The 25473-nt window shown below is 44.1% G+C and overlaps 1 protein-coding gene across 8 annotated transcripts in view; it reads right to left on the reverse strand.

Annotated features, from left to right (window-relative positions):
* Window positions 1-2827: 2827 nt before the first annotated feature.
* Csnk1g1 (casein kinase 1 gamma 1) overlaps window positions 2828-25473 on the reverse strand; it is a 129989-nt gene continuing 107343 nt past the window's right edge. For 4 of the 8 annotated variants that reach the window (XM_004662541.2, XM_004662538.2, XM_045160138.1 and 1 more), the window contains 3 exons: window positions 18619-18725; window positions 15536-15559; window positions 2828-8967 (listed from right to left, as the gene is read on the reverse strand). In XM_004662541.2, the coding sequence (XP_004662598.1) occupies window positions 8913-8967; window positions 15536-15559; window positions 18619-18725 (186 nt within the window). In that variant the 3' untranslated portion in view covers window positions 2828-8912. Of the gene's footprint in view, window positions 8968-15535; window positions 15560-18618; window positions 18726-19987; window positions 20087-25473 lie in introns of those variants that run through there. The other 4 variants (XM_004662540.3, XM_004662537.2, XR_006639296.1 and 1 more) reach the window with 3 other exon arrangements.

The following is a 25473-nucleotide window of genomic DNA, read 5'->3' on the forward strand; positions in this document are numbered from 1 at the left end:
AAATCTATTTGAGAGAAAGTAGCAGACAGAATGGGCATATCAGGGCTTTCAGCCACTGCAAATAAACTCCAGACACAGGTGCTGCCTTGTGCAACTGGCTTACTCGAACCTTAACCACTAAGCCATCTCTCCAGCCCCGTTTCTAACCCCCCCCCCCGCGCCGGTCATTTCTAATCCAATACTGAACACTGTTGTATACATTGGTGTAACTTCTTCTGGCCCATTTCCCGAAGACCACCACCCACGTTTTTCCTGAGTACAAGGAGGTTGCATTGCATTTCATTTGTAGAGCTTGCTACTGCAGCACAAGGCCAGTATTGGTCCGAATGGTTTTAACACTGAGACGGTATATATTCCTTGTTTTTTCCTTTCTCTCTTTTTTTCCAAGGTAGGGTCTCACTCTAGCCCAAGCTGACCTGGAATTCACTATGTAGTCTCAGCGTGGCCTCGAACTCACGGCGATCCTCCTACCTCTGCTGGGTTTAAAGGCGTGCGCCACCAAGGGACGACTTCAGGCTGTCCCACTTGCTCAAGTCTACAACATACATCCTTTGGTACTGAAAGCCTTAGACACCTAGAAAAATAAAAGAATGACACTCTTCTAACAGTTGGACCTGTGGTATTCTAACACTCTTCAGATTTTATTTGTCGATTCCAGTTTGTTACCACCCATATCGTGGATTTCACTTCATCTGCATAGTTTGGAATTTAGCCATGGCGCTGCAGCCCGCAGTGCTGATCGCTGATCGCTTGGAATGATGTGTGGCATTCCTTCTCTTACAGATGCCAATGTGGTCAGGCTGCAGAGCATGAGTTCGCTCATACAGAACAAGTAACATTTGCTATTTCCTAGTTTTGTCTTTATCCAGAAAACTACCAGGTTGAAGCTGTTGTAGGCAGATGTTACATTGACAAAGGTACCCTTTGGATAGCCCAAATCCCCGCCTCTTTCCCACTGGAGTAGCCGCTTCAACATTCTCTGCCCACAGCCATTGAGGAAAAGGGCTTATCAAGCCAGGTGTTCAAATTGGTCTCTTACTAAGGTGGTATGCAAATATCCTTTTTTTTTTTTTTTTTTGTTTTTCGAGGTAGGGTCTCACTGTAGCCCAGGCTGACCTGCAATTCACTATGGAGTCTCAGGGTGATCTAGAACTCTTGGTGATCCTCCTACCTCTGCCTCCCGAGTGCTGGGATTAAAGGCATGCGCCACCATACCCGGCTCTCCTTTCTTATTTTCAAGAGGAAAAACAAGTTGAATAAAAAGCCTTTGATATAAAGCTTCTCTATCACAACCTTTTTTTGTTGAGACAAAGGTCTTACGATAGAGCCCAGAGTGGCCTCAAACTTGCAATCTTCCTGCCTCTGTCTACCAAGTTGCTGGAAGTAATTACGTAGCAATAAAAAAATAAAAATAATTAAAAACAAAAAAACAGTTTGGGGAACAGCTTAGTGGTTAAGGTGTTTGCCTGCAAAGCCCAAGGACACAAGTTCAATTACCCAGTACCTACGCAAAGGCAGACGTGCAAGGTGGTGCATGTGTCTGCAATTCATTTGCAGTAGCTGGAGGCCTGGGGGTGCCTATTCTCATTCTTTCTCTGCCTCCTCCTCTCTCAACTAAATATACAAATATTTAAAAAACAATTTGAGCTGGGTGTGGTGGCACACTTCTTTAATCCCACCAATGGCATGCAGGGGGCAGAAGCAGGAGGATTACAGTGAGTTTCAGGCCACCCTGGGACTACACAGTGAATTCCAGATCTGCCTGGGCTACAGTGAGACCCTACCTCTGAGAGAAAAAAAAAAAAAGAGAGAGAAAAGAACTGGCCAGCCAGTCAGGCTCAGAGAGGCAGTAAATTATTCTGCTATGCGCACTAGTGATTTTAAATTGCACATCACAGTTCTATCTTCTGTCTGTGTTCCTCATTAGCACAATGGAATTATATCTACCAACAGTTGTTCAACAGAGCACAGCTAGACTTCCTGGTGTTCCACCATCTGAGAACCACAGACATACAAGAACTAACATGAGTGATAATATACAAATCTTAAAAATGCTTTCTGCTGGGTGTGATGGTACACATCTTTAATTCCAGCTCTGAGGGAGGCAGAGGTAGGAGGATTGCCTTGAGTTTGAGACCTCATATTGAATTACAGATTAGCCTGTGTTACAGCAAGACCCTACCTCGAAAAAAAAAAAAAAAACACACACACACACACACATTTTTTTATTTTGAGGCAGGGTCTTAATCGAGCCCAGGCTACCTGGAACTCTGTAGCCCAGACTGGCCTCATAGTCACAGTGGTCCTCCTAATGACAGCCTCTAAGTTAAAAGGCATGCACCACTCTGTGTAGCTGTTTACTATTTTTGGTTTTTCGAGGTAGGGTCTCTCTCTAGCCCAGGCTGACCTGGAATTCACTATGTAGTCTCAGCGTGGCCTCGAACTCCCAGTGATCCTACCTCTGCCTCCCAAGTGTCAGGATTAAAGGCGTGCGCCACCACACCCAGAGTGAATGCTTTTTTTTTTTTTGAGGGGGAGCAGTTTGAGGTAGGGTCTCACTCTAGCCCAGGCTGACCTCGAATTCACTATGGAGTCTCAGTCTGGCCTTTAACTCCATCTGATCCTCCTACCTCTGCCTGGGATTAAAGGCACGGACCACCATGTGCGGCTCTGAATGTTTACTTTTGAACTGACTCACAGGAAAGGGCAATGTTCATCCCAAGGAACGAAGAACATCTAACAGACATCATTTTATGTTCACAGGAAGTGAGTGAGTCCTATCCAGATTCTAAAGCTGAACCGCAGAATTAACAACCAACCAATGAACTGAGCGGGTAAAAGTAGCCAAGAGGCAGGGCCTTTTATTTGACATACAAAACAGTGCGAACGGAGTCCTTCCCTCCCCAAACTGGGAAAGAGGCATGCTTAAAGATCGCATTTGTGTTTTTCATGGTGCCCTGTGAAATGGACACTCTTGAGATAACATAACCAGACCCATTTTTCATTTTCTCCAAAGAAGGCTACTTCCACTGCAGAGAAGTTTTTCCTAATGGTGTCCAAATCTCTCTCCTGGAGGGACTGTATCAAATACACCTGAAACTGACATTCATGTTTAAAAATACTACAAGTTTCATTTTCACAGCTGCGCTTTTTTTTTTTTTTTTTACCAGTGCCAGGGTTTATGAAACATTACATCTTTTTTTTTTTAAAAAAAAAGTAGAAAAAAGGCATTTAACAATAGACACATCCACACATGAATAAAAACTGATTTCCACAGCTGATTTATACATTATCTAGTTTTAAAAAAATGCAACCAACACCCCAACATCTTTTGAAGAGTACAATGGGCACAACTTAAAGAAAACAAACAAAATATAATAAATTAGCGCATGTAATATATCCAATGGGAATCGCTGAATCAACATTCCTTTCCATTGGACGGTTTTATTTTTGGTTTCATTTCTGTATCTTTTCTGCTGTCACTCTTCTCTGCTTGATAAATAGGGTTCGTTCTCAGAGCTGGCTTGCTGAGACTCTCATGTAAGCTCACTTTGTTTGCCTCTAAGAACACACGGTTCCCAGTAGCCTGCACTCTCTGAAAGTGAAATGCACACGGATGAGCACACGCATACACACACATGCAATCATACATCTCCCTCTGTAAATACATTTATCCTCCAAGAAATGACTCATCTTTCCTGAGACATTCCTAACAGATTGGTAAGCCTTCTAAAGGCTTCGGTGCAAGGGCTGGCCTGGGGTTTGGTCTGGAGCTCCTAAGAACACCAACAGTCTCACTGACCCTGGAAGGTGGATTTGGGGACAGTTCAGGTTGTGGTCCTGTTGTGTTACTGCAGTGACTGCAATGCACCCCTGTTTATTACCATGGATAATCCTCTGCTCTGAGACCTTAAGGGTTGGGATGGCACCGGAAAAGTGAGTGAGGCGTAAAGAGAAATCAAATAAATCCTATCCACACAACTGAGGTTACTTTATAATGTCAAGTTTGGTAGACAAGATATATGAAGTTCACGTTCACTTTTCTCCTTGGTATGCTGATCTACAAATACTAGACTAGGTTTCCAGTTTTTTGGGTTTTTTTTGTTGTTGGTGGTGGTGGTGGTTATTGTTTTTGTTGTTGCTTTTGGTTTTTCAAGTTATGCTCCAGCACAGGCTGACCTGGAATTCACTATGTAGTCTCAGGATGGCCTTGAACTCATGGCGATTCTCCTAACTCTGCCTGGGATTAAAGTCGTGAGCCACCACACCCAGCTTCCCATTTGGTTTTTGAGAAAGTATGTCAACTCCTATTGTCTATATTCAGGGACCTACTTACTATACGGAATGCAATTAAGAAATCTATTCTTTTGTACTTAGTCACCTGCAAAACAGGTGAAAAAAAAATTTTTATGAGTGTTTACTGGATCAGACTCCCAAGATTTGCTGTTAAAAACACTGCTCAAAATTCGGCAAACTCATGGAAGGGTCATGATTGCCTCTCTTTTTTCTTAAACAACCCCCCCCCCCCGCCAAAAGAAATGAATAGAAACTCCCAACAAACTCAAAGGAATTATAATTTGATTCCTACCAGCCCATCATGGGATAGACTGTGTCACTGGCCTTCAACCTCTAGATGGGACTTCCTAGGAGTCTGAAAGATTAAGAACCCCAGAGATTAAGTGCCTGTCACCCACATGACCAATCCAGATGGGGTACCTAGTTATCCTGGATCCCTGAGTGTCTCTGGAAATCGTCCGCCCACCTCGGGGCAATGGTGGGATACTGGCAGTGGCCTGGTAAAGGCAATCTTGGCTGTATGGTCTTGCAAAACTAGTCTAAATACTCAAGCCCCAGCATGAATCTCATGCCAGACACAACATGGTCACAGCAACTCAATGACAAAGGAAAACTGGTTCCAGTATGGACATGGAAGAGGTGGCTGGGACCCAGGAGGCATGTGAGCTTGGGAAGGGTGCACAGGAAGAAAGATCAGGTTCCTTTGAGGAGATGCCTGCTAGGTTTCTGTGGGAGAAGCTGTTCTTGGGAAATACAGCCATGCTTGCTCACTTGGAGGGGAATAGATTCTCTCTTACATTATTAAAAAAGTTAGGCTATGGTCAGTAAGGACCACTTTAACATCACATTCCCATCATTGCATACTTCTGGCATTAATAATAATTACTAACACTGAAAATCAACACTGAATAAGCACTATGGACATCCTTTTCCTCTGAACTGCAAGTTACTTTACAAAAAATGAATGCTCCCTCTGGCTAAAGGCATGACCTATTTCTCAGTACTTGGCTTTCATGAAGAATGAACAGGAAATTAACACTTCTACTAGAAACCTTAGGATGCTTGTTATCGCCTGCAGTTTATTCCAAGGACATATATATATTTTTTTTGGGGGGGGGGTTGAGGTAGGGTCTCATTCTAGCCCAGGCTGACCTACAATTCACTATGGAGTCTCAGGATGGCCTCAAACTCATGGCGATCCTCATACCTCTGCCTCCCAAGTGCTAGGACAAAAGGCGTGCGCTTCTTATTCCAAGGATATTTTAACTGGAGGTTTACCTGGTCACCTGACTTACACCTTCCCAGGCACACCCAAAACAAAAGAATGTTAAGGCAGTTATATATGCTCACTAGCTGCTGAGATACTCAGTCCACCCTTGTGGGGCTGTCTGGAACAGGAATTCTGGAAAGTGCCAAGGCATGTGGCCCAGCAGATCCACTCCTGCATGATGTCCCAGGCACAAGTTGTGGTCTAGTCACAAGTGGAGAATTCACACTTTGGTGTGATCCTGACCTGTTTACCTCAGTGTGTTCAGACTGCAATGCCTGGGGGAAGGCAGGACTAGAGAAAATCCTAATGTAGAGTAGTATGTATTTCAATAAAAAGATGGTGGCCTGTGCCTTTAATTCCAGTACTCATGAGTTTGAGGCCAACCTAGGCTAGAGTGAGTTCCAGATCAGTCTTGGGTAGAATGAGACCCTGCCTCAAAAATGAGTTTGCTTTAAGTAAAAATGATTGCATCATCCAAAGAAAATAATCCTCAGGCGACCCACTGTGAGGTGGAGCAAATGGCCTTGGGGACAGGGAAGATGGGTCCTAGGATCTGGCTGAGACATGCCATGGAGGAGCCCTAATTGGCAAAACTAAATGATGGCCAAATTGTTTCTGGGACACTTGGTTCTTTGCTATTTTAATTTTAAGGATGATCATAACACTCTCAGGTCTAGGACCCCTTAAAGAGTGCTAATGGCCTTGAAAGGATTCCTACTATGCTGCATGCTGAGGTGACCTGGGGCTCACCTGTCTACAAACACCCAATGTCTCATAAAGGATCTGGGGGGTGGGATGGGAACAGTGCACTAGGAAAGACCCACCCCCACCCCAACTGCTCAGCTTTAACCCCTCAAGAGCTAGGCTACAAAACTGTTTAAGACAAAAGGTCCTAAGCACAGTTGCAGGGCACCCTACCCTGCAGCCAGGCTGGCCACTGCCTTTGCTTTATCGAGGAGGGGGGGGGAGGCACTTAGTGGAGTAGAGTGCCAGGATGCTCCAGGCTTTGCCACTATTTCCCCATGCCCTCCTATGAAAGACATTTTCTATACAGGATGAGGAATTTAATGTTTCTGTATGAAAAGTTAAGAGTTGCCCAAATGCCAAACAAGGGACCGTGTAAAATTTCAGTGATGAGCTTTAACCTCTAGGTAATATCAAGGAAGCAAACACTAACATTCAGAGACCTTATGGGAAGGAGCTGACACTGCCTCTCTATGCCACTGTTTGTTGTACAGACCATTTCTTACAAGGAAATGGCAGATTACAATCATTACATATGCTAAGTGGATTTGCAGCCAGTGAAGTGATAACCCTACCCAAGGTCCGACAGGGGAAGCCCGCTAATTCCAACTCACATGATGCTTTTCTACTTCCATGTAAGGTAAGTAGCTCAAGGGACTTGTCAAGAAATGCCAATGACCAGAAAGTGTCCCCACATCCTCCAGTCCTAAAATAGCCCTATGTAAGTCATAAGCAAAGATACCTGCACTCTACAAATCCCCAAACTAAATTATTAGCCATTATCCTGCATGGTGAGCTTTCTACTCCCCGACACAAAATTTCTTTCCCTGATGTGCATAATTCTTGGTCCTGTCACATCTGGAGTAAGATGCTACTGTTTGGAAAATCCACTAAGTCATCTGAAAATACAGCACGAGAAGAACGAGCCCACCCACTCGCTAACTGTTCACCTGTGAGAGAGGAACAGATGCTCCTGGGGGAGGTCCTGTGAACACACCTCGGTGGCAGGTGGAAGCGTACTGGGGAACAGGCTTAGCGCACAGCCAGCTCAGCCTGAAGGGGCTCACGCTCAGTGGAGAAGACAAGTTCAGACCTGTTTTTCACTGTCTCCTTTTCCCTGGAACATCCCAGCACCAACTGGCCTTACGCTCTTGTCCCCTGCAGACCCATGTACCAAATTCTAAGCCCACTGCTATGGACCATCACAGGCTTGTGTTCTGATAAGACAGGCCAGCCCAAATGCAACAACTCATTATTGGGACGCACAGGACGTACTGATCCTCCTTTCCCCGCCCTATGATATTGCATCCTGAGGCTTCTCTGGCAGTTGGAAGGCAGTTGCACTGCCCTTTGTGTCCACCAGTGGCAATATGGTGGTGGCTGTTTAATCACTAATTTTATCCCCCAAGTCAAAAGAAAGTCACATGGCTATCTAGTAGGAAGTTCCTGGCAGTGGAGGAAACAGACATTTTGCATGTTTTTTTAAGCATTTCCCCTCTTGAGATGAAATGCCTCCTGGTCACAGTCTGGCTTGGTGTTCATATCACATGCTGGAGGGCTGGGCTGTCAAACTGCAGGCTCACTGGGCCACGAGGCTCTTGTGGGAATTTTCTTCTGCAGCAGAGAAGACAAATGGAAATTCAAGTATGTTTACTTGCCACCCTGAGCACTCACTCGGGATGACACAGAGTTTGGCATCTTCTCTTGGGTGCTGCAAGTCAATTCATTCTGTCAAGAATGTCCTCTGGACCCATGTTCTCTCTGAATGGCTTGGTTGTCCCATCCCCCTCAAAAAAGAAGAAAGTAGGCCCCCAATATAACCAGACACAATATGCATCTGCCATGTTGTTTAAAAAAAATTAAAAGTGCAATAAAACCAGCTTTCTCTCCTTTGCTCAGAACCACCTGTAAGTCCTGCTACCACCTTGAGAAAGGAATTCACTTGTCAGGAGAGCAAAGAACGCCGACACACAGGGACAGCAGACCGCGGACTTCTCCAGCTTGTGTCCTACAGTGTAACTTCACAGAAGGGAGGAAGGAAGGAACCTGAACTTGTGGCCTACTGGGCCATCCAGGCACAGAGGGAGAGGGAGAGGAAGCCGTACTGCCAGGCACACCTGGGAGGGAGAAGTTCTCCAGTCCAGGACTGCCGTCTTCCTCTTACCTTCGTGGCAGCACTGCCAGCCTCCTGAGCCCCTTCTGTAACAAAGCCTTTAGCTCAGTAGCTGGAGTGGGATGAGGGTGGGGCAAAAACCAGGAGTAAAGAAAGAGGAGGAAGAGAATAGTAGTCCTTGAGTTTTGTGAATGACACCTTCACTGTAAACAATGGGAAGGAAGGTCAACCAGGCAGCCCCAAGGGCAAGCAGTGGAGAAGCAGCAGCTCTGGGACCTGCTCAGAGCATCAGACAGGTGGGGACTGCCACTGACCCACTGGGCCCTGGCCACCCACACTGGCTCCTTCTGGGGGCATCTGTTTTCTTCTTTTTGGTTTGGATCTCCACCCTCCCCCACAGAGGAGTCTTTTCCAGTGAGAAATGGCAGGAGCTGCAGGTGCAATTGGAGCCAGAGTCCCCAGGGCCTGAGGACTCCTGGGAGGCACTGGTCACTTGTGACGCTGAGCAGTCTTCTTCCTTTTCCTCTTAAAGAAGCAGCAGCACCTAGAGCACAAGGAACATTGCAAGTCAGTGATAGCAGCCATCAGCTTCCAGCAGAATCCTGCCTGCTTCTACTTACTGAAGGATGTGGGACATTTCCCCACTGGCACCCACCCACAGGGCTGTTCACCGTCTACAGTGCACACGCTGGAGGCGTGGACACTGCCTACTAGCAAAGCCAAGGGAAAGAGCTGCTTCGGTGTACAGCCATCCAACCTAATTACCACAATGTTATGGGCTAGGACGACTGAAATGGGCATTTCTAGAAGGGAGATGAAGAAGACTTCTTTCCTTGCCTAACATTCAGCTCTATTTTTGTCTAGCACCAGGCTCTGGTGGTGCTTAGGGCTCCACAGAAGTAGCCTGTACCGTCTACCCCTTGACACTGAGGGCAAACTGTTTAATGCAACTCTCTTAGAGGAAGTCTGAAATCTAGAGCCCCGGGAGTCTCATATTGCTACCAACCAAGGGTTAATGGTTCTCTCTACAATGTGCCTGTCCCCACGCAGACACCTGTAGTAAGCAGGAGCTCTGACTCATGTATGAACCTCAATCCCCGACATCAGCACAGGCCCCTCTCATTCTAAGGGGACCAGTGCCCTAGCCCAGGAGCTAATACTCAGGAAATTGTTACCAGGAAATCTCAATTAGCTCCCTGAAACTGCTGTGCCATTCTAGGTAGGGTCAGGAACTGGTCTGTTTAAGGCTGGGGCCTGACTGAAGCATGAGGAATTACCAACAGAATATTCACAATGCTAACATGCACCCCACCCCCAAACCTGAGGGCTCCCACCTCAGCCCGGACTTTGGATTAGGAAGTGAGGCTGCTGCTTAGGCAATTCAGAAGGGGGTGATGAGGGCTCTAGTAAGGTTGGTGCAAATGATATGTTCTTTCCAGAGAAATGACACATGGAAAATGACAATGTGAGGGGCAGAAGGTGGCAGATGAATCCAAGATGTCAGATAATGGAGGAGAGTGAACTCGTAAGAGTAGCTCAGACTTGCTTGACTCTTGGAAGAAAGCTTTTTTGAGAAAATTATGTTTAAGTCTCTTTCCTAATCCTTCCTTTAGTACACAGAAAATTCATGTTATATAGTATAGCTAAGACTCACTTTCCTTTTAGACTCCTTAATATTACTATATCCAATGTTTGTATTGTTAAAACTTCAGAAAAAACAATAACGGAAAGGAAGTTGGCCAAAGCATGTGCTCCTTAGTACTTAATTAACTTGTTGGGGTTACAGCTCATTTGGTAGAGTATTTGTCTAGCATGCTTCATGAAGCCTTGGGTTCGGTCTCCAGAACTGCATAAAAAAAAACAAAACAAAACAGGTGTGGTGGTATACACTGTAATCTAAGAACTTGAGAAGTAGAGGCAGGAGGATCAGTATCCTTGGCCTGGATCAGCCTGGGCTACATGAGACAAGCAAGCATCAATTAGACACACACCCCCTTCTTTTTCTTCCTCCCTTGGCAGAGTCTCATTATGTAGCCAAGATTGGCCTTGAACTTGGAATCTTCCTGACTCAGCTTCCCAGAGTGCTAGTCTTACAGACCTATGTCACTATGCCCAGCTTAAGAAAGTTTCTTAGAAGGAAGCAATCAACATTTGCATAGTCAATGATGAGTTTTAACCATAACTATATGAATTAAACATGGATATTAAAAAAAATTTTTTTAGGTAAAAAGTCTTGCTCTAGCCCAGGTTAGCTTGGAATGTTGTCTCAGGTTGGCCTTGAACTTACAGTGATCCTCCTATCTCAGCCTTCCAAATTCTGGGATTAAAGGCATGCATCACCACATCCCGAGAGGGGAGGGGAAGAGAACGGGCATGCCAGAGCCTGTAGCCACTGCAAACAAACTCCAGATCTATGGGCCACTCTGTTCATCAGGCTTTTATGTGGGTACTAGGGAATCAAACTCAGGCTATTAGGCTTTACTGGCAAGTTTTTTAGCTGCTGAGCCATTTCTCCAGCCCAAAACACATATGAATTTCTTTTTCTAGTTTTTTTTTTTCTTTTTTGAGGTAGGGTCTCACTCCAGCTCATGCTGACCTGGAATTCACTATGGAGTCTCAGGCTGTCCTTAAACTCACAGCGATCCACAGCTTCTGTTTGGATCATGGGGTCTGAAGGTCCAAATTCAGGCTTGCATTGAGCACATCCAATGAGCAATCTTCCTAGCCTGCCATTTCTAACTTTTTGTTTTTGTTTTTTGTTGCTTTTCTATTTTTCGAGGTAGGGTCTCATTCTATCCCAGCCCAGGCTGACCTTCTCAGCATGGCCTCAAACTCACAGCAATCCTACCTCTGCCTCCGAGTGCTGGGATGCATGTACACTCTATGCATCTGCCTTCCTAACTTTTTTAAAAAAATATTTTTATTTAGTTATCTTCAAGCACGGGGGGGGGGTGTTAGAAATATAGACAGAAAGAATGGGCACACCAGGGCTCTAGCCACTGCAAACAAACTTTAAATGCATGTGCCATTCTGTGCATCTAGCATGGGCACTGGGGAGTCAAACCCAAGTTTTTGGCTTTGCAGGTAAGTATCTTAACTGCTGAGCCATCTCCCCAGCTTTTTTGTTTGTTTGTCTGTTTTTCGAGGTAGAGTCTCACTCTAGCTCAGGCTGACCTGGAATTCACTATGTAGTCTCAGGGTGGCCTTGAACTCACAACGATCCTTCTACCTCTGCCTTCTGAGTGCTGGGATTAAAGGCGTGCACCACCATTCCTGGCTTTTTTTTTTTTTTAAATGAGAAAGGAGAGACAGAATTGGCACACCAGGGCCTCCAGCCACTGCATTCAACTCCAGATGTGTGTGCCAACTTGTGCACATGTGCAACCTTGCGTGTGCTTGCATCACCTTATACGTATGGCTTACACAGGATATGGACAGTTGAATATGGGTCCTTAGGCTTTATAGGCAAGTGCCTTAACCACTAAGTCATGTCTCTAGCCTGTCTAACTTTTTTTCAAGATTAAAAATATTATTTACTTGTGTTCACGTGTGTGTATGGGCATGCTGTGACCTCTTGACATTGCAAACAAACACCAGACAGACAAGTTTTTGCAGTCAAATGATCTATGCCTGAGCTACACCCCCTCCTAACATAACTTTCTGCATCCAATTTATGTGGGTGGCTTGGGAATTTAACCTGGGCCAACAGGCTTTGCAAATAAGTACCTTTAACTATTCAGCCATCTTCCCATCCCCCCATTACTTTAATTTTTTAATTTTTTTTTTAATTTTTATTTTAGAGAGAGGGAGAGTGGAGCCAGGCCTGGTGGCACATGCCTTTAATCCCACCACTTGGGACACAGAAGTTTGGCTTTGCACACAAGGGCCTGCATCACTAAGCCATCACTCTATCCTCCTTTTTTTTTTTTTTAAATTTTTCAAGGTAGGGTCTCACTCTATCCCAGGCTGACCTGGAATTCACTAGGTAGTCACAGGGTGGCCTCAAACTCATGACGATCCACCTACCTCTGCCTCCCAAGTGCTGGGATTAAAGGTATGTGCCACCATGACCGGTTTATTTTTGTCTTCTTTTTGAAAGTTATTTATTTATTTTTATTTATTTTGAGAGAGAGAATGGGCATGCCAGAGCCTCCAGCCGCTACAAACAACTCCAGATGCATTTGCCACCTTGTGCATCTGGCTTTTGTGGGTCCTAGGGAATCAAACCTGGGTCTTTTGGCTTTGCAGGTAAAGGCCTTAACTGCTAAGCTACCTCCCCAGCCATTATTTTTCTCTTTTTTTGAGAGAGGGTTACACTCTACCCAGGTTGGCCTCAAAGTCATGGTGATTCTCCTACCTCAGCCTCCTGAGTGCTGGGATTATAGGTGTGATCCACCAAGCCCAGCTGGTTTCTGTGTTATTTATTTGTAAGCAGAGAGCAAAGGAGGGAGGGAGGGAAGGAGGGAGAGATGAGACAGACAGAGAGTTGGGTTCACCAGGGTCTCTAGCCACTGCAAACAAACCTCAGGTGCATGGACCCCCTTGTGCATCTGGCTAAAATGGGTACTAGGGAATTGAACCTTGGCCCTTTGGCTTCATAGGCACATACCTTAAGCACTAAGCCATATCTCCAGTTCAATTTCTGCGTTTAGAAGTCTACTGGCTTCAAACAGTCCATTGACTTCTCTCTCTCTTTTTTTCTTTCTTTTTTTTTAATATTTTATTTATTTATTTGACAGAGAAAGAGGGGGAGGGAGGGAGAGAAAGAGAGAGAGAATGGGCACACCAGGGCCTCTAGCCACTGCAGATGAACTCCAGGCATGTGCACCCCCTTATGTATATGGCTAATGTGGGTCCTGGAGAATCAAACCTGGGTCCTTTGGCTTTGCATGCAAACGCCTTAGCCACTAAGCCATCCTTCCAGCTCCCTTCTCTTTTGAGGTAGGGTCTCACTCTGTAGTCCCAGGTTGACCTTGAACTTACAGTGATCCTACTGCTGCCTGGGACCATTGGGATTAAAGAAGTGTGCCACCACACCTGGCTCAATGACTTCTCTTTTACTTAATCCAGGGTAAGTAAAACTAAATAACTAAATAAAAACATCTGCTTATCAGTATATTATAACCTAATGTATTAAGATAAATTACCTTAATTTTAAGTTGACATTTGCTAGTTAGTAAAAATCTTCAGCAATAGTAGAAGCTTTTTGTTATTGTTTTCTTTTTGTTTGGTTTTCTGAGGCAGGGTTTCACTCTGGACCTGGCATTCACTATGTAGTCTCAAGGTGGCCTAGAAGTCATGGTGATCCTCCTATCTCTGCCTCCAGACTGCTGTGCCACCATATCTGGCTCTTTTTTTTTTTTTTTTTTTGTGGTATGGTGGTACTAAAGATTGAATCTAGGACCTTGTGTATGCTAAATAAGCTCCTTACCAATGAGCTACACCCCCAGCCCAGTGGATGCTTTTAATAATTCTACCAACAAGGAAGCAGGCTCTGCAATATGCAGGTCCAGTTTCTGTGGTGACTACCAGAGCAAGAGGATCTACCACCCCTGGCTACCCTCTAGATCAAGCACACTGACTAAGCCCCTCAGAACAGAACAAAGGTAACTGACTGACTGCGGGGTGCCTTAGGTTCCTTCCAGCCATTCTTGGAATGAGCGTAAGTTCTGAACAAGCCAGAATCAAATCTGGTCCAGGATTTCTCACCAGCCATCAAGTGCTCCTCCCACAGGCCTCTGACGCAATCCCTTCCCACATCATTCCCTTACCATGTCAGCTACTTCCTTGCTGTCTCTCTTCTGTATCATACTTGTGCATTCCTCCTTTGCTCTAATATTTAGCTCAGGTTTGGGTGTGTCCAAGAAGTCTTCCTTGACCACTCACTGACCTCTCACCGCTCAGTCTTCTGGGAATGCTAACATAAGAATCCTGGAGAATTAATGTCTTCCACATGTGTGTGCCTTATCTTCCCAGCTATACGTCACTTAAACTCTTGGGCAGCCCATTTCCATGAGTTAAATAGTACAAGTTTGGATAAGCATAGTAGGTCCTCAAGTATTTGTAACTGGGATCATGTGACTGACACCTCACAGAAAAAGAAATAGACCATGACAATGTCAGATTACACAGACACATACTTGCAAATGAATAGGCCAAATACACTCTTTGAAATCTTAAGATTACAATTCCTACCTCCATAAAATCCAATTGTTTTTAATACAAGTTTTCTCCTAGGGAACCCCTCATAGGCAATTTGGCTTTCAAAATGAGGTAGCCCACATCAGCCGGAGCTAGCGTGAAATCCTACCTGGGGGTGAGGGGGAGGGAGGTAGCGTCCAGCAGGCCATTATCTCAGTGCAGAACATGACCTTCCATGTGCAGACAGTGGGGACAGTTATAATTCATCAACAATGTAAATTACCTAGGGCTTTTCCTTTCTTATTTCCCCTGGTTGTCCCAAGAATGCATTCAAGGAATAGAGAAGATTGGTTTTTATACCTCCATAAGCCAAGTCAGTCCTTGGCCCACTACCTTCTCTTCAAAGAATAAAAAATATTTAATGAAAAACAAAATAACCTCCCAGTAAACACAAAATGTCCATTTTCTCCCCAATGAGATCTCTTTTTTGAGAGACTCTTACTCTATAGATGAAGAACTCAGTCAGAAAGATTTTTTCAAAATAGTTGATTTCCAAATTAGAGACCAAGTTGCAGAAGATAAGTGTCTGGCAACCTTGTCTTTCTGGTTGTGAAGAAATGCAGCTGACAACTAAAACCCTGTCCTCTTTACCTCAGTCCCTTTCCACTGATAGTATCTAGCCATAGTACTTGGGGAGAAAATCACTCAGCTACAAAGAGGTCAGTTTGAATACTGTGGGATACTGTACTGGCAGGAGGAAGCAGCGATAAATGAGGTGGGTTGGAAAGGAAAGAATACATTCATTTCTGGGTACAGCACTGCCCCAACCCCACTTCGTGGATCTACTTCCCCAGTCTAGGTGGCCATGGCATCAACACAGAAGCCATTTATAAGGCATTTTGTATGTCTCTGCCAATCCCAGCCTAATCTGGTCCACTCCCCTTGCATGTGGACAGGAGAGAGGGACTCACCACAGGTTGAGCATTTTCAGGCAGCTACAGAATATGTAAAGAAAAAAAAAACATAGAAAAGAAGAAAGAAGAGAGAGATATTAGTCCACAGAGGTGAGATGGAAGCGACTCCCTGTGAGCCATGCAAACATGCACTATGTGTCTGTGTATAGTTTCTGTAGAGGCAGGGAAAGCAGACCATTTGGTCCACACATTAAAGTGGAGGAGCAGGAGTCTGACAGAAACCTCTAGGTGGGAGCTGGTTCTCAGGGAGAAGGCTAAGCAGAGTCGGCACCTCAGAGTGGGCTTTCCTGGGTAATTCCTGGGAAGGCTGCAGGGGAGGAGCAAATGAGCTTGCCTTCAAGAACTAAGTGAGGTACCAAGGCCAAGACATTTGGTATCCACACCGGGTCTTGAGCATTTTTGAGTTAACTTTCATATTCTAAGGGAAAAAGAAGTCCGTTACTTTCTCTAAATCAAATGAGCCAACAAAACAGCTAGCATTTAGAGGGAGAAAGGTTTAAGAGGCACTTACTTTATCTTATCAAAAGATGACCCAGGGGGAAGAAGGTTATTGTTCTGAATGTAACTGCCAAAGAAGAGTCTAAAGTCTACTCTTCCAAATTCTCATCAAGCATAAGAAAGAACCACATTCATAACATTACAGCTAAAGTCTAGATAACCAAGAATTCATATGTTCTCACTGTACAAAAGTCATTCAAAAAGATGCCTACCCTCAACACTCTTCCAACCAAACTTAGAGACTCGTGCCTTGCAGCTAGAAAAAAGGGAAGGCACTTAGTGCTCATTTTGTACAATGAACAAAAACCAATATCCTGTGATTTCAATCTCACTTTACACAAAACAAGCTGGGCAAGGAACCCACTATGCAAAGCTTGATAGCCAAGGTTTCATGTTCCTCATCCCTGAGTGAAGTGCAATGTAGGTAGCAGCCTCCTTACCCCAGAGACAGGCTGCAGGGACGAATGGTGCATGCCGTGAGGGGTTGTTTAGGATGCCTCATGCCTCTCTAGGTGTGCCTTCTTCCCATGAACGACTACTCATTCCTCACCCCCTTTTCCCACATAAGGAAAGCCTTATGCCACACACACATGGCTGGGCCTGACAGTCCCCTATGCAAGATGGATTAGTAATTCATGAAAGCACTAGCAGAATGAGCCCACAAAAATGTCCTACGCATAGATTTAGATGATGTTTGGTCAAATACATTAGCCCCCTTTTGGTTTCCATACCTTTCAGAAGGCCCAAATCGTTTTTTTTGGCTTTTGGTTTTTGGTTTTTTGCTAAACGGAAGACTTGAACTACTCCTAACATTCTAGACTTTAAGTTATGCCAGAACAGAGTAGAGTGGAATGAAGTATCTGTATGAATGGCCCCTTAACTTTCACAAAGGACACAAACAGCACACACACACACACACACACACACACACACACACACACACAGTGTATACATTTACCAAGATGAAATGAAATGAATGGTTCCAAAAAAAAATAAACATCTATAGGACCTAAAACTAAAGTCTACATGTTCTTGGTCTTTGAAGTGTACCTTTAAACCCAGAGCTGGATGTCTAAAATATAATGCCACATGTATGAACTGACAGTGGGGCAGGATTGCAACAGGCATGGCTACCTTTCAAGACCAAAGCATGCAGAGTGCAGCAGCTTCTAGTCTGGCTGTACAACAGAATTGCCTAAACTTTAGATTGTTGACCCACAGGTCTGATACCAAAATAAATGAGTAGCTCTAGGGTCAGGCATGGGCATTCTAACACAGTCCCAGTCACGCCAAAGTGCAGCCACTGTTGGCAGCCCAGAGGGTAGGAATATTACATCGTTTATTGAAGACCAAAAAAAAAAAAAAAAACCCACCTATAGAACTGTGAGCACCGTTAAGAGTCCTTGAGAATGGGAAACATGTCTCCTGCTGCTGGCACCCTTGTCCCTCTTCCCTGCCTCATTTACTAGCAGGAGGAAAGCATCTGAAGCTGTCCACTAGCAGAGTTCAAGCCATCCTCACCTGCCTTGTTATCTATTAGGAAAAGATATCTGAAGGCCAAGTGAGGGCGCCAAATAGATGGGCATGAGTACAACTATGCCAAGAATCCATCTGTAAGGCAGGATGTAGTTCTTAGTGACCTTCAGTGATGCCCGAGGGGTCAGTGTGTCGTGGTTTGGGTTTAGACTATCTGAATGTTCAAGAAATCCCCTAGGACACACTAGCTATAAACATTAACTGCTCCCAAGAACAAGCTACTGGACATCATGAATGCTCTCAAAGAGCTTAAAAGGTCCCCATGTCAGGGCTGGCAGAAGTTGCTGATTTATGATTATCTATCTTTCCCTACCTGATATTTTCTTGGAGTTTAAATATGGATGACTTTACAGGGAAAAATGAAAACAAGTGATAGAGATGCTGTTTTTGCAGCAGAAACAGCAATTATTCACCTTCCACCCCAGACTCTTAACTTTAAACACAGACCATGCAGAGCACCAAGGGGCCGGGTACACATGTACATGCATGAGAAGCACAAAAGGACTGAGGAGCCCCTCCTGCCTTCTTGGGATTAGGGTCACTTTTTTCCTTTCTAAGATTCTCCTACAAGCATGACTTTGTTCTTGCCTGACTTATTTAGTCTTTTTAAGTTCAGAATCATCTGAGAGAGAGCAAATCAGAACAAGTTACTAGGGTTTTAGGACCATACATCCAAAGTTACTAGATAACCAGAAATGTCATACCATACAACACGGTCCATGATTAATAGTAGTTTGTTCTTCTCTGTAAGTCTTAGGGAACAAGAATCTCATAGCCACTGCCTCTTATAGCCCCTGTAACATGATTCTTTCAGTTCACAATGTCTTTTGCCCCAGGTAGACTAGAAAAATGAAACTGTTTTCAGCAATCCCAGCTCAAGGGTGGCAGCAGCCTTAATGGACCATGCAAGAAATAAAATGGTCAACAGAAGAAAGCTGTGGGCACAAGCATGAAGAATCCACTCTGAGATGGGCAGCACGCAAATAGGTGACAGAAAATCTTTCTCAGGCCCGTTCCTCAAGAATCCCTTTGAAAGATGAACTTACTTAGCTTCCTCCACTACCTCCACCTCGGCATGAGCTGTAATTGGCGCACTGGAGTGGGCTCCGGTAGGGTCATCAACGTTGAGCTCACCATTGGTTGAGCTAACCACCTGAAATAGAAAGACAGAATGTGACAGGCACCATGGCAAGAGGAGGCTCCTGCCATCACCACAGCAGGTCACTGAGGGAGATTTAACCCCAAGTTTAGGTATTAGCAAGGTAGGGGTCTTAAATGTTTGTTTGCTTGGGCCAAAGGGTCACTGTTCTACTTTAGATAAGTGTGAGAACACTTAATTCCATGACATAATCATGCAATGATGATAGTAACTTTTTTTTTTAAGGAAGGGTTTCACTCTAGCCAAGGCTGACCTGGAATTCACTATGTAGTCTCAAAATGGCTTCAAATTCACAGCAATCTTCTTACCTCTGCTGCCCAAGTGTTGGAATTAAATACATGCACCACCACACCTGGCAATAATTCTTCTTATACTAAGGGTCTATTTTGTGTCACATTGCATGCATGTGTTTAAATTTAATCCTCATAAACCCCTTACTTAGTATGTCATAATTACTTTATTTTTTCTTTCTTTTTTTGAGGTAAGGTCTCACTCTAGCCCAGGCTATCCTGGAATTCACTCTGTAGTTTCAGGGTTGCCTTGAACTCACAGCCATCCTCCTACCTCTGCCTCCCTAGTGCTGGGATTAAAGGCGTGAGCCACCACGCCCGGTTCATAGTTACTCATTTTTATGGGTGGAAATACTGCAACATGACTTAAACAAAAGTTAAGTTAGGGTTTGTGGACTTCCTTGTCTTTATCCATGTTTGTCCTAGATATAGACTTATATTTCAAATGCAGGCAGTACAATGTTGGAAAATAACTGTACAGCCGGGTGTAGTGGCACACACCATTAATCCCAGTACTTATGAAGCAATCGTAGGAGGATCACTGTGATTTCAAGACCAACCTGGGACTACAGATTGAGTTCCAGGTCAGCCTGGGCTACACTGAGATCCTACCTCAAAAAGCAATCAAACAAACAAATAAAACAATACATAAATAAATTCTGAAAAGAAAACCAAGAGTGGGTACCAGAAACTATAAATAATCACACTTCCCTCTAGAAATTTCTTCATGGCTTTGATCAATGGTTTGAAGTTACTCAAATAACCACATCCTCTCAGGTGAGGGGGAAAGACGGTAAGAAAACACTGTCCCTTGAAAACCAGTCTTATTTCAATGGCCTTTATTTCAGGTTCACTGTCATCCCACTTCTCACTGATGGTCCCCGAACTGTAAGTGAAGGCTCTCACTCCTGTCATCAGGCTAATGTGGAACCGATCAGGCTTCTCTTGCTTGTGCTGCTGCTTCTGCCACCTGCTTTCATTCCAGCACATTATTCCTGCTTATGTGGGTGCTGGGGAGTGGGAAAAGAGACCCCGCACAAACCACTCTGCTGTTAAAGATCTTGGCTGAAACATGGGAGAGAACCACAAAACAGGATAAATGGTTCAGATATCACATGCCGTTGGGTAAGTAACTTTATTTATTTGAGATTGTTCTTAAAGACTGACATGAGAATTTTACAAGAAATGATGGAACAGTGTTGGGTACAATACCTTGCATACAATGAAAGCAGCAAGAATAAGGTGGCCACTGGTTTAAACTCTAGCTCCACCACTTACTTGCTGTAGGTCCTCAATGTTTCTGTGCCTGAGTTTCCTGCTCTGTGAAACAGGGAAACTGCAGCTACCTAGTGGGCTTACTGTGCAGACAAGCCCCACAGCCAGGATTCACAGTAGTGGCTCCATAAATGTTCATTTTACTGACATCCCCTCTCAGGAATGCTTAGGATCTGGGGAGATGGTTCAGCAGCTAAGGCATTTGCCTGCAAAACCCAAAAACCCAGGTTCAATTTCCTAGTACCACAGAGTGGTGCATGCATCTGGAGTTCCTTTCCAGTGAGTGGAGGCCCTGGCACATCCATTCTCTAACTCTCTCTGTTTGAAAATGATAAATAAATAAATAAATAAGAATGTTTATTCTTGGGCTGAAGAGATGGCTTAGCAGTTCAGGCACTTAGCCTGCAAAGCCAAAGGACCCAGGTTCAATTCCCCAGGACCACATAAACCAGATGTACAATGTAACACATGCACCAGGAGGTCCTTTGCAGCACTGAATGCCCTGGTGCACCCATTCTCTCTCTCCCTGGCTCTCTCTCTCTCTCAAATAAAATGAAATGTTTAGTAAAAGTAGCATTTGGGGCAGACAGGTTGACTGCAACCTACCAGCAATGTACAACCACCATGATTTCTAAAACAGAATGACTTCTGCTCTTTTCTCTCAGTTTTGAGGTCAGGTCTCACTCTGTAGACCTGGCCTGGTACGTATGTAGCTTCACTGGCCTTAAACTCATGGTACTTGTGAAGAAAATTAAAATAATGCCATGTAATTAATGAAGAAACAACATTAAATTTGAAATTCCATGAGGAACACTCGCATTTCTGTTGGTGATCAAACAACTTAGTACATCGCTAATTAGGAGACAGCCTAACTTTATTTCCTGACATAAAGTACACCTGCCCTGCCTGCAAAAAATATTTTTTTCTGAACTTAATTATGACTTTTAAAAAATTTAGGAGGCCGGGTATGGTGGCACATACCTTTAATCCCAACACTCAGGAGGCAGAGGTAGAAGGATTGCTGTGAGTTCGAGGCCAGCCTGAGACTCCATAGTGAATTCCAGGTCAGCTTGGACTAGCCTGAAACCCTACCTCGAAAAAAAAAAAAAAAAAAAAAGGGCCGGGGTGGGGGGACTGGAGAGATAGGTTGGTGGTTAAGGCACTTGCCTGCAAAGCCAAAGGACCTTGGACCAATTCCTCAGGACCCACATAAACCAGATGCACAAGTAGGGCATGCATACGAAGTTCGTTTGCAGTGGCTAGAGGCCCTGGCACGCCCGTTCTTTCTCTTCCTTTCCTCTTTCTCTCTTTCTTCCTCTGTTTCATTCTCTCTCTCAAATAAATAAATAAATAAAAATTTAAAATATTGAAAAAAATTTTAGGAACTGGGTTAGAGAGATGGCTCAGTAGTTAAGGTGCTTGCCTGCAAAGCCAAAGAACCCTGGTTCGATTCCCTAGTACCCATGTAAAGCCAGAGGTGCATAGTGGCACATTCTTTTGGAATTTGTTTTCAGTGGCTAGAGGACCTGTTATGCCCATTCTCTCTCTCTCTCTCTGCCTCTCCGGCCCCCCTTCAAATACATAAAAAAATAGAATATATAAAAAAATTTAGGGGCTGACGAGAGAGTTTAGTGGTTAAGGTGCTTGCCTATGAAGCCTAAAGACCCATATTCAACTTCCCCAGAACCCACCTAAGCCAGATGAACAAGGTGATGCATGCACACAAGGTGGCACACACGTTTGGAGGTTGTTTGCAGTGGCTAAGGCCCTGGCACACCAATTCTCTCTTTCTCATTAAAATAATAATAATAATAATTTGGATGAGGCAGGCAGGCGTGAGGGCACATGCCTTCTATCACAGCACTCAAGAGGCAGAGGTAGGAGGATCACTGTGCATTTGAGGCCACCCTGAGACTCTACAGTGAATTCCAGGTCAGTCTGGACTAGAGTGAGACCCTACCTCAGAAAGGAAAAAAAAAAAAAAAAAAAAACCAACAATGTGGACATTCTGTGACAACATACCTGGACTGTTCAAAAAAAAAAAAAAAAAAGATAGGGGCTGGAGAGATGGCTTAGCGGTTAAGGCACTTGCCTGTAAAGCCTGAGGACCTGGGTTTGATTTCCCAGTACCTTAGGAAGCCAGACGCACAAGGTGTCACATGTGTCTGGAGTTCATTTGCAGTAGCTGGAAGCCCTGGCATGCCCATTCTCTCGGTCTATCTGGTTCTTCCTCCACCTTCTCTTATATAGATAAATGATCATGCTGTAAAAATCACTGTTTTTCAGCCAGGTGTAGTGGAGCATACCTTTAATACCAGCACACGGGAGAGAGAGGTAGGAGGATCCTAGTGAGTTTGAGGCTACCTTGAGACTACATAGTGAATTCTCGGTCAGCCTGAACTAGAGGGAGACCCTCTCTCGAAAAACAAACAAGCAAAAAAAGATTCAGGAACTACACAAGATGTTACATGCCTTGGCTTAAAGCTGAGAGGATGATGTGTACCTATAATGCCAGCACTTGGCAGTCTAAGCAGGATTGTGGGTTTTAGACTGGTTGGGGGCTGCCTAAGGAAGTCAAGGTTATGCAAGGCTACACAGTGAGCTCCTATCTCGAGAGTCTTCATTTCTACTAATAAGAAATCCACTGACAGTTACTTGGTGACTTCCTGCTTTTTTATTTTTCCTCCCTATGAATTGCTACTCCACCTACAAGAAGCTTCCTTGGACAATCTAAGGAAGTTTTTCTCATTTTACAGAAAACAACTTGTCTTTGTAAGTGAGCATCTGATCTCAAATGAATTAAGGACAAAAAGGAACCTATCACTTCTCTACCCTTAAACTTAACTGCACATAAAACATGTACCAGGGGCTGGAGGGATGGCTTAGTGATTAAGGCACTTGCCTGTAAAGCCAAAGGACCTTGGTTGGATTCCCCAGGACCCAGGTAAACCAGCTGTACAAGGTGGCGCATGCATCTGGAGTTCATTTGCAATGGCTGGGAGCCCTGGCCTGCCCATTCTCTTACTCTCTAAGCCTCTTTCCCTGTTTCAAACAAATAAATAAAAATAAAATTATTAAAAAAGAATATCACGGCTAGAGAGATGGCTTAGTGGTTAAGGTGCTTTCCTGCAAAGCCTAAGAGCCAGGTTCAATACCCCAGGACCCACATAAGCCAGATGAACAAGGTGGCACATGTATCTGGAGTTGTGGCTGGAGGCACTGGCACGCCCATTCTCTATCTGCCTATCCCCCTGCCTCTTTCTCTTTCAAATAAATATTTTAGAAAAGAAATTGTTAGCCAGGCATGGTGGCACATACCTTTAATCCTAGCACTGGGGAGGCAGAGGTAGGAGGATCACCATGAGTTTGAGGCTACCTTGAGACTACACAGTGAATTCCAGGTCAGCCTGAGCTATAGTGAAACCCTACCTTGAAGAACCAAAAAAATAAAATAAATAAATAAATAAAAGTGGAGACAGAAGGGTAGTTTGAGGTCAACCTGACCACATAGGGAGATCCCGCCTCAAAAAAAAAAAAAAAAAAAAAAAAAGCTAAAAGAAGCTTAAGGGTTTGGTGGCTCATGTTCTTTTATTTTAAAAACAAAAATTTAGCTTAATTTTTTTTTTTAATTTTTCCTGTGTGTGTTTGTTCTTGATTTTTTTTGTTGCTGTAGCACAGGCTGGCCTGGAATCCACTATGTACTCTCAGAGTGGTCCTGAACTCACAGTGATCCTCCTACTTCTGCCTCCTGAGTGCTGGGACTAAGGGGTATGCTTGTTATGAATGACTTGTTGCCTCTTTGTTTTCCTCCATTCTTTCATAGACTTTGACCTTTGAAAAGATTTCTTTGCCACTATTTCAAGAAGGGGTAAAGAAACGCTGTGTGTTATATCATCATTTTTGTCTAGATGTTCCTATGATGTATTTTACAAAACTAACTTCTGTGAGTATCAAGATCTTTCAGTTAGCCACTGCTTGCAAATGGTATCTTCTCTGGCTAGATCCACCAACTGAATCAGTGAGCTCTATGTTCAGTGAGAGAGCCTGTTTCAATAAATAACATAGAGAGCAAGAGAAGAGGATGTTGACCTCTGGCCCTGATCACGTGCACATATACCTGTACACACATGGACACTTAAGCACACACAATACACACATACAAGTATATTCTAGATGGTCAAGTCTAAAAGTTGCACTTTACATGCACAAGTTTCACTTCTATCACTCAAATAGTAGAGTCACTTACTAGTGTAAAAAAATAGTTAAATTTTTCATTTCTCAGTTAAAAAAAAGGGTTTAAAAAATATTTTATTTAGCCGGACATGGTGGCACATGCCTTTAATCCCAGCACTTGAGAGGCAGAATTAGGAGGATTGCTGTGAGTTCGAGGCCACCCTGAGATTACATAGTGGACTCCAGGTCAGCCTGGGCTAGAGTGAGACCCTACCTCAAAAAAACAAACAAACAAAAACATATGAGAAAGATAGATAAGAGAGAGTGGGTGCACAAAGGCCTCCAGCCACTGCAAATGAACTCCAGACACATGTGCCACCTTGTGTATCTGGCTTTACATGGATTCTGAGGAATTGACCTGGGTCCTTTGGCTATGTTGGCAAGCATCTTAACCGCTAGAAGCAAGATGTTGCTGGTACTAAACAGAGAAGAAAAATTCAAGCTAGCCTAAAAAATAAACACACACAGAGAGAAACAGACAGAGAGATTACTTTCCAAGACCAAATTTATTCCCCACAGAAAAAAAAGAAATAGCCCTATTTCTTGGTTACCACTCAAAAACCATACCAATCAACACTCCAGGCAATCACGTGCTAATGCACTGCCATCATGGGATGCGCTACAGACGCAGTCCTCTAGAGTGCTCCACTCCCTAGTACTTAAATGCATTCAAGTCTTTAAAATTCACAGACACAAGGCTAACACTCTTCTACCTTAATGTTATTTTGCAGATTATCATGAGTAGATCAAGGCTGTAGAGCAAGGTTCACTATCACACATCCCACAGATGTTTCCTAGTCAATGACAAAAAGAAGCAATTATCTCAAAAACCAACTCCTGCACTATACACTGGCAGAAAATCAGCACATAGTCAGTTAAAGAGAAGCAGCTCACCTCTGCCCTAACCCAAGCTTCAAAACCAAGCTAACATTTTCCCAGGCAGG

The sequence above is a fragment of the Jaculus jaculus genome, chromosome 10 (assembly GCF_020740685.1).
Source record: "Jaculus jaculus isolate mJacJac1 chromosome 10, mJacJac1.mat.Y.cur, whole genome shotgun sequence".
Taxonomy (NCBI): Eukaryota; Metazoa; Chordata; class Mammalia; order Rodentia; family Dipodidae; genus Jaculus; species Jaculus jaculus.